The sequence below is a fragment of the Mytilus edulis genome, chromosome 2 (assembly GCF_963676685.1).
Source record: "Mytilus edulis chromosome 2, xbMytEdul2.2, whole genome shotgun sequence".
Lineage (NCBI taxonomy): Eukaryota > Metazoa > Mollusca > Bivalvia > Mytilida > Mytilidae > Mytilus > Mytilus edulis.
The window spans coordinates 22067532-22077704 of record NC_092345.1 but is presented as its reverse complement, the minus strand read 5'-3'; the positions used below and the strand labels follow the sequence as shown (position 1 = coordinate 22077704).

At 34.4% G+C, this 10173-nt stretch overlaps 1 protein-coding gene across 1 annotated transcript; it reads left to right on the top strand.

Annotated features, from left to right (window-relative positions):
* Positions 1 to 248: 248 nt before the first annotated feature.
* LOC139511726 (uncharacterized) lies at positions 249 to 8100 on the top strand. Its single transcript, XM_071298763.1, has 8 exons — positions 249 to 552; positions 952 to 1225; positions 2266 to 2650; positions 3480 to 3664; positions 4182 to 4273; positions 5087 to 5324; positions 6296 to 6349; positions 7052 to 8100. Exons 1-8 carry the CDS (start codon positions 307 to 309, stop codon positions 7969 to 7971), a joined length of 2394 nt encoding a protein of 797 aa, XP_071154864.1. The 5' UTR covers positions 249 to 306; the 3' UTR covers positions 7972 to 8100.
* Positions 8101 to 10173: the final 2073 nt, after the last annotated feature.

Sequence of the window (10173 nt, the reverse complement as noted above, 5' to 3'; positions counted from 1 at the left end):
ATACTTAAAAATAATTAAGAGGGGCTTAAATTTATCGTGATTTTACCACGGGTTGGCCGTTTATGCTGAAGAAATAATTAATTTAAGTAGTTTGTAGTTTCAATACTTCAACAGGCTGAAAAAATAGTGGATTTTCCTAAAGGATTTTCTGTGACGATAGCCTATCATATTTCGACTCTCTTCCTTGTTCTAATCTTCAATTTAATGTTCGATAAGATTTTATTGTACTTGCACATACGCTTAAACCCTGATAACCTTTTCTTACGCCAAGATCTATAGACTTTCGAATAATCAGTTAAGAGAAATATGTCTGCGTCTTTGAACGCCTGCTGTATTCTCGCGCTTTTTGTTGTCGTCTGTTATGGTGCCGACCAAACCCGTCAGCCCGGTGCCATTGGATCAGAAGTAGTGGATGCGGTTGTTAATCTTATAAGGGAGTCTTGCTTATTTGCTGACGACAAACGATTCCTTGTCAGGTTAGCATATGTTCAGTCACATAATGGTTATGATGCTAAGACATTTCGGGATGGATATCATGGAGGAATTTGGCAAGTATGTAAATCTAAAGTATGCAAAACAAATTTTTATGCCACAGCTTTATGAAGTAGAATAATATATAACAGAATAGTACTATTCAGTTTTCAAATACGTGTCTTGGAAATAATTTCAAAAAATTAAGAACATGTTTCGATCAAGGTAATTCGTAAATTTATCTTTAAAATCTTGAGCAATTGTCAATGAAAACAATCTACTGTTTTTGGTTCCAATTTTATTAGCCGGCATTCATAATGTTATAGCAATGATTGTAGCATAGACATGCTAGAGTGATAATGTACTGGCGCCAAAATATGAATGTTTATGTTGTTGCGTTATGCCTGTCGTGTGTAAGAAATATAAACATTCACGACCACTCACTTCATAGATAATGTTTACGTATATTTTCATTGAAAGGTTGATAAGAACATGTTTGACGAAACCCACAGTAATGCAGGTCGACTAACAAATGAATACAACATTATAAGGACTCAATTCGGGATAGATTGGAGTACAGTCACATGGTCTGATCTGCGGAAGCCATTACATTCTGGAATATCAGCTGCTCTTTACACAATACTTCATGGCGGAACTGAATGGCGAGTAGAAGATCAAGCTCATTTTTACGAACTTCACTTCGTAAATAAAGCTGGAAACAATTTCACAAATGAAGCCAGCATTCTCGATCAAGGTATAAAAAGTCCGATATGGTTAAAGCTGAGGGTTATGGGGCGTTGCTACTCTGCTTTCTTGTGATTTCCGCGTAGTAAAACTAGTTTTGTGGAATCAAATTTGTGTTACGATTCATTGTCATGCAGAAAATGGTTTGGTCTAATAAATCAGATTGTAATTTCCGAAATCTTAAATATATGAATATATTTGTGGGAACCAAACAATTCGTTAAATGTTTCGTATGTGTATATTCAGTTAAACTGGTCTTTAGCAGGAGACGGTTACCATGCATGTTGCTGCCACTAGTCTTGCTCTATTTTAGAGTTGAAGCAATTCCCTTAGTTTTTTTGTTTGTTATCTTTATTAAATTTCGTTATCCATTTAGAGATTTGAACACATTTGGTACAAATGAAACTTAAAATGCTTCCTGTACTCCGAGTGCTAGAAACGTTTTAAAAAGGAAACTTTACGTAATGTTTTTCATTGTGTCTTGTGATTAGGATTACTTTTTCTTCTATTGCAACATATATTTAGTGTGATTCTGTTTTGTTTAAAATACATAAATCTTAGGTTTTCGTTTAGTTGATAATTTAAAAGCGAAGGATATGAGATTCATCTTCGATTGCATTACAAATACTACAAAGTCTTTTCTCTCTTGACATGCTTGATATCTTCTTATATCTGGCCCGTTTTATTGCTGTGTTGTATATTTCCTAATTCTGAATTTACAAAGTACCAAATTAGTTTTCGAAAATCTGAGGTCATGCTTAACAGACAATTTTCTTATTTGTAATCAAATTAGTTAGATAGTTTTGAATAAGTGTAATTTAACGTTTAGGTGCAGATTTTTTATATAGGTATAGTAAAGATTTAAAAAAATGTGAGTCTCTGTTGTGTACAAGAAATTATTCAATTTCTTTGATTTCTGCTTTTAGATGTTTGTGTTGACTCTATTTGTAATCGAAAACATGTTTCTACCATGAATTTACCATGAACATACTTTATATCGAACCATGGTTATGTCTGCTAGTAATGATTAATGGTTCTTCTTTATTTCAGGGTGTCATGGTAATGAAAAACTGGATTTGGCTTTTATTATTGATCGTTCTAACAGCCTATCAACTGACGACTTTGCACGTGCGAAAATCTTTGTAAGAAACGTTGTTAGTTCTTTTGACATATCACCAAATAAGACCAGGGTAGCTGTGGTGTCTTATGCAAGCCATGCTAAATCTGAGTTTTATCTCAATAGATATACTAATAAAGTCGACTTGGAAAACGCCATATCAGCAATACCGTTCATTGGTGGTTCAACTGCTACCAGTGAAGCGATAGACCTGGCTACAACTAACATTTTTACACCAAGTCACGGCAGCAGAAATAATGCAGTTAAAGTAATGGTTGTCATAACGGACGGTGATGCAAATGATGAAATAGATACTGGGTAAGCTTCATTTCGTGTTGCTTAGCCTTTAGTTCTCTATGTTGTGTCTTGTGTACTATCATTTTTCTGTGTGTTCTTTTCTTTTTTGGCCATGGCGTTTTCAGTTTATTTTCGATCTATGAGCTTGAATGTCCCTTTGGTATCGTTCGCCCCTCTTCAACGTTTCACCAAGAACAATATGAAATTTCTTAAACGAACAAGGACGAAGATATTGTAATAGTAGTAAATTACCGACAGGTTTATGAACATTTCAACTGGCATACCGGTATTATTTTTCTTTATTTTTCCCTTTTGCTACGTCTCAGGGAAATAAGTTCGACAATCTGATGAAGTTAATTGAAGCCTAGCCTGATTTATTTACGAAATTTTAAAGTATTTTTTCAGCTTTAAGTTACAATATAAACGAAGAAAAGTCTATACTTATATGGTATATAGGGCAAAAATCAGCAATCCAAGGACCAACAAAAAGGCATACAGATGTCAATTTACGGTCTTCAACGAGTGGTCAGTTTCTGCATGCACACGTGTCAATATCTTTATCGTCTACTCTAAAGTATAGAAAAGTTGTGAACAAATAAATAAGGAAGTACCAATGACCACCTTCAAACTTAGTCCCAGATGACAAAATTTAAGATATATCAAAACTATATACAATCAGGGACGCTCGGGGAGTTGAAAACGTTAAATAATCACATATCAATCATTTACTATGTACATTATTTCAAACACCATGATATGTTCTATCTGAAAATTTGTTGTAAAACTTTATTAGACGCATTACTTTGATCAGTACTTATATTCTGTAATAAGTTTCCAATTTTATCCTCAGACATGCTGCTGACAGAGCACATCGTGCAGGAATAACTGTATTCTCAATAGGCGTAGGTAGCCACATTCAGAAACAAACACTTAACGCTATTGCATCAAACCCTGACTGTACTCACGTGTTTAGCGTGTCCAGCTACTCAGAGATAAAGGCCATTAAAGAAGAAATCCAAAAGAGTACTTGCCGAGGTAAGAATATTGAGGAAATTGTGCGGTTCCTATGTTAGCTGTTGTAGTACCACAAGTACACAAGCTGGATGTCCATCCGTTGAAATATGTCGTACAATACACAAAGATGGTTACTCACACATTAATTCTGTAAATGGTACTATACTAAAGCAAATTCTTCGTGTTGCTAATTTTTTTGTTTTTTGGTTGTGTAAAAATCATAAAAATACTGAACTCCAAGGAAAATTCAAAAAGGAAAATCCCTAATCAAATGGCAAAATCAAAATCAAAAGCTCTACTGACACATCAAACGAATGGATAACATTTATAGACTGCTGTTTGTCTTTGTAGTTTTTTTTGCAATGACATTGCCGGTTTGTTTTCAACTTTTGAGATTGAATATGCCTTATGCCTCTCTATTATGAGCATATTATCAAAGAACGTGTTTTTACCTTATGGTGTTTTTATTCTTTATAATTGCTTTTTCATGTGTTTTGCATATACTAATCGAAATTTGCTTCTTACCTTATTCTTACAGCACCAGTTTATATAGACAACACATTCTGCTGTACAATAGGTGAATGTCCTACATTAGCTTACCATACCAAAATAGGCGGAGTTACACTAGAGGTGAGACACATTAATGCTTGAAAATGAATGAAAACGTTTTGTTTTGGGAGTACTAATGCATACGTTGTCAACACTAGTACAGCTTTTGCATCCTGAAGTTCAACAGTTAAAATGAAACACAACGAATGTAGCTATTACAGTGATAAACATGACTCGTCTCTTAACCATTACACAAGCAACAAGTATTAAAAGTCAATCAGAGGAAAGAACCGTCAAAGAGGCTATATAACCAGTAATTAATTAACTACCGTGCGGCATTCAACAACGGACAAGACTCGTATGGTATTTTATAGATAACTAATGGTGAAACTGTTCGAAAGAGAAATTAAAGCGGGCAGTGATTCTAGCTACAGTAATAATTAAAATTTACTTAGTGGGAATGAGAAAACATTTCTCTGTTACATGCTTCTAATCGCTACTTTATTTCAAGCAAACGCATGTTCACCGTTTTCAAACTAAACGTTAGAGCTCTACTATAGTTTCAGTAATTAACGTGTTATTTATGTATCTGTTTGCTTCTCATCTCGATTCGCAGCTAGAAGTTTGTTTCTATATTCATGCCATATTGAAATTGTATTACTTAACAAATATGTTCTGACTGGCTGCTTTATTATATAGCTGAAATACGCTTGGCTAGAATGATATAATTGGGAACATACACCTGACAGGATAAGTAAGATAGATTTAAAATAAACAATATTCAAGACCTGATGCAACAATTATTTCTTCATTCTGACGTAATTAATGATACTGCGAAGCACTCAGTCGATTTGTAGAAAGGTTAGACTTGGTTAATATTTTGTTACATTACAGTCCAACGTCACATGTGGACTAGCCAATATATACACAGCCTTCACCAACCCGTATCCAAGTCAGTCGTTTTACGAACAAATCACTACAGTTTCCTCTGAAACCCCAGGAGTCGTGTTCATAAATAGCTCGACTGAACATACACTGTACATTAACATGGTAGACGCTCTGAAAAGTTCTGGTGGTAGCGGAAATTGTCAAGTTTGTATAAGCCCCAAAGATGGAGACCACAGAAATCATAGTAAGTAACCGTTAGTTTAAGATTAAATCATATTTCGGATGAGAGGACATTCACACAACTTTGTCCGTTTCATATCTGGACTTTTACTTGTCTTTTGATACGATAAAACGCTTTGTGTGTACGTTTCTGTTGTTTATTGCACATTTTAGCAACGTTGGCTATATTTTGGTGGCCCGCATTTATACACAGAAGAGGTCTCAGTACCATGCTTGTGAGATCCAGCGATCTCCAGCAGTAAAATAAAATCATCAAAAATACAAGATTTATAATTCAGAATGCAATAAGCGTGATTTGTTTTAATAAGACTCATTAGTGCCACTCGAATCTCAACAGCTAGAAGGCCAAATCAAATGGGTTAAACACCTTAAAAATACGAAACTTCAAAAGTTAAGTAATGCCAAATCGGATCGGGATAGACGTGTACAGCTATTTCACTCACCATTTGATTGAGCGAAGCAAGTTATATTTGTAGAGGAAAAAGTTAATTTACAAAAATACTGGAGGACAATTCAAAAAGGAAAGTCCCTAACCAAATGGCAAAATCAAAACCTCCAACACATCAAAAGAATGGATAACAACTGTCATATTCCCGAATTGGCACAGACATTCTCTCATGTAGAAAACGTTGGATTAAACCTGGCCCTAAGGCTAGATAAACTCCTCACTTGATTGACAGTCGCATCAAATTCAACCATATCGCGTCGATTGATATAAGTATTAGTTTCCTTTGTTTTTGGTTGAAAAACACTTGTTCTCATTCGATGTCATAAGAATAAAGGAATAGTCGACGAGATCAGAGACGTTGTTGGGTCCTGTATGATGGGAGATTCTTAATTGTAACAACGAAACATTATGTTATTAAAACAAACGTTAATAAGCTAGTTCTGTTTAAACAGTTTTCTTGTTGTTTCATATTATCTTATACTAGTTCATAACACTCCTGATACTCATTATTTATTTAAATGTTACAGATATTAAATGCTACCAGAATGGAGTAGAAGTTACCTGTCCAGATAATTGTGAAGGTAGGAGTACATGTTTTATGGCTTTAAGGATGTTCACTGCTCAGTTTCAAAATAAATAACTTTTCATAAAACTAGTATGTATTGATAGGGAATGAATTGAGGAATCAAAAAAGCAAAAAAAAATATAGGGGTCAATGTGCTTGTTTTCGAGATATTAGCCATTGGAATTTTTGCAGGAAAATGTTCTCTCTTGATTTTTCATAGCTTTATCATTGACCAGTTAAACTTCTCAAATACTATTAAAAAATAAATAAAATGTTATAAGACTTTTACAAATGACTTATAATTATACATGTAAAAGATTTATAAAAAGAAAAATGGGGGTTCATGGGGATTTTTTTTAGGGCATTCAAATGAATAAAACCAGAGGATTCTGAAAATCTGACAAAAATTCCAAAACATGACAGGCAGACATCCTTAAATAAGCAAAGTAATCTAATGTTTACGGAAGAAACAAGAAGCTTTGAAATACAGTTTTAGTTTACTATGGTCAAAAGATATATAAAAAAAAAAGATACTATAAGAGCTTTCATAAAGAATGTCAATCTAGATAGACAAGTTATTCGCAATCAATAAGGGTCCACATGCATGCTTTTTATAAGGAATTATTTCCAAACTTAATTGGCATAATCATCAGGTGGTTCAGATATATAAATTAGTAGTACGCAACTTAATAAATAATTTATTTGGTTCTATTTTCAGAAAAGTGGAACCTTTTCCCAGACGTATGTACCGTAGAGAACTTGAAAAACGGCCACACAAAATTTGAGCATCCATTTTCGAAGCTCAAATATCTAATGTGCGACCAAAAACGGCAAAAGTATGTTGTTCATTGTCCACAAAACCAGTCTTATTACCAAGAGTGCGAACAGTGCGTTGGAGACGGATCTAGTTGCCCAAATTTAACAGTACCACTGACTGGGTTGGTAAATCCTTGTTCTTTGGAGAACATATTGAATGGTCATTTTTTCTTTACTTATCCGACTGATGTTACAAAATTTATTCACTGTGATGTATGGGGAAAGGCTTGGATTATGAGTTGTCCCCATGATGAAGAATGGGATCAGCACGAGTTGACTTGTATCGTACCATCAAACTATGTAAATCCTTGTAGAACATACAAAGTAGGCGATCCACTTTTTTACCCTTATGAATGCGATTCACACAAGTACATTCAGTGTGATCTTTGGCACCAATCTTTCCTAATGACATGTCAGTTAAATTTCGTCTTTAGTCCACTTGTTAGAAATTGTGTTCCAAGGAATTCATATACACCACCTACGCATGACCCAATGATGGTGTGCCCAGACATACATGCTCATCCAACTACCCAAAAGCCGATTGCTATCATACCTGGTAATGGAGGTGCAACTGGAACTACATACACAACGTATACCTTTTGTGCCCATTGCCAAGCGATGGTAACACCATGTACATCAAATCACCTTATTGCAGGAGAGTTCCTGTTTCCGGTAACTGGCAATCGTCATCAGTACATTCAGTGTGATTTGTCTGGATACCAATACTTAAAATCATGTCCAGCTAATAGTTACTACTTTGATGGGGCTACCAACACTTGTGTCGATGGCCCCTTTCAGGTTGACAATTCTTTTGGAAAATAATTATTCAGTCGGCTCTGTTATGTAACATCCTCCATTGTTCTTGTGGTCAAATTGATCTTTTAGTCTAATTAATCTCTTTAGCTGAATATTAAAGTCATTATTGATGCCAAATAAATTGTTAACAAGGAATTGTTTGTGATTGATGATCCCAATTTCTCTTTTCAGTAATAAGAATTGCAACCTTAATAAGTTGAAGATTTCACATCTACTTCATATATATGATCCATTCCTAGATTGAAAATAAAAACACATGGTGGTATAAAGGTTTAGAACATGACCAAGAAAAAACAGCCCACAACGACCAATGAGAAATTTCACACACGCATACAATTATTAGATAAGACTCTCGAAGAAGAAGTCAACCCGCAATTTAAAAGTTACTGGATCGTCTGAATTTTCATTAAAAGAACAAATCATAGTAGTCAAGAAATCTATGCAACAATACTGATAAAAATAATAAAATCGTATCATACTATAACTGAGGAGCGCCTACCTACCGTCATTGCCAAGTTATAGGTCGGTCAAGGTATGAGACCGACATCTACGGTAACCGAAAATTTGAACCTATTTTTAATTTCAATTCCATTGACTATGTCTTCAAAATAATTTCTAAAGTTGACTGCAAATAGTTTATTATTGATGGTCTCAATTTCTCGTTCTTCTAGTATAGATTTGCAGCTTATAAGAAGTTGCAGATTGATCAATACATATACTTCGTATATATATGACCCATCTCTAGATTGAAAACAAATACGTTGTGATAAGGTGTAGGATAAAACTGTAATGAACATGACAAAAGAAAAAAAAAACATCGCCAACAACCCACAACGATCCACTAGAAAATTCACTCGCGCACAAACTTATTGAATATGAGTCTCAAGGAACAACCAGTAATTTAAAAGTTACCAGATTGTCTGAAATTTCATAAAAAAAAAATGTGTCAAACAAGTCTAGAAATATTTACTACAATACTGATAAAAAAATGTTTATGTACTAGATGCCCATAGGCCAGAGGCTCCTGACTTAGGACAGACGCTATAATACGTCGGGATTAAACATGTTTAGTGAGATTGAAACGCCCCCTATACCTCTAGCCAATGTAGAAAAAAACACACTGTAATGTGCACAGTAAAACTCAGTTCAAAAGAAGTCCGAGTCCGATGTTAGAAAAAGTAACAAAAGAAACTAAGCAAAATGACAATGATACATTAATTAACAAAGGACTACAAGGACTACTAGGAGTTACTGACATTTCAGCTCCAGAACTCGATTAAACTGGTCGGAAGATAATGTCTTTATCATATGAAAATCAATCCCAGTCCTTCCTAGGGGTTTAGTATCATACCATCAGAAAATATATGAGAAGAACACATAAACCGTATCATGTTAACAACTGGTTTTCCTGTTATAAAACTTTGAATTTCCCGAAAAACTAAGGATTTTCTTATCCCAGGATTATAGCTCTTCAACTTTGTTCTTGTTTGGCTTTATAACTATTTTGATCTGACCGTCACTGATGAGTCTCATGTAGACGAAACGCGCGTCGGCGTTCTAAATTATAATCCTGGTACCTTTGATAACTATTGGCACAACTTTTTGGAATTTTGGGTCCTCAATGCTCTTCAACTTAAAAATTTGTACTTGTTTGGCTTCTTAACTATTTTGATCTGAGTGTCACTGATCAGTCTTATGTAGACGAAACGCGCGTCGGCGTACTAAATTATAATCCTGGTACCTTTGATAACTATTTATGATAAATTTGTTTATTTCCGATGCAAAGACCCTATGAGTGAATCAATATTAATACCTAAATATTCCATCTTTAATGACCTGACAACGGTGTCGTAACTACATCCCTTCTTAATTAGTCTGTTCAGAGGTTTGGTTAGCTTTGGAGGCAAATGCCGAAATATTTGTGCTTTGTAAAGAATATTGCCATAAAAAGTAAAATCACAAAAATACTGAACGCCGAGGAAAATACAAAACGGAAAGTCTTTAATCAAATTGAAAAATCAAATGGTAAAACACATCAAATGAACGGACCTCAACTGTCATATTCCTGACTAGGAAAAAAAGATTTGATGTGAAATACCTGATTGTATAAGATGTCTGCGTGTTGATTAATATTTAAGAATGATGTCCTTTTATCGGTCATAAAATGTTTGACTAGTTTGTGATATTGAAAACCCTGTTTCAGTCATA

Coding starts and splice junctions, on each gene's coding strand:
- LOC139511726 (XM_071298763.1), top strand. CDS start 307: ATGTCTGCGTCTTTGAACGCCTGCTGTATTCTCGCGCTTTTTGTTGTC. Junction 3,665..4,181: donor CCAAAAGAGTACTTGCCGAG/GTAAGAATATTG, acceptor TTATTCTTACAG/CACCAGTTTATATAGACAAC. Junction 6,350..7,051: donor CTGTCCAGATAATTGTGAAG/GTAGGAGTACAT, acceptor TTCTATTTTCAG/AAAAGTGGAACCTTTTCCCA.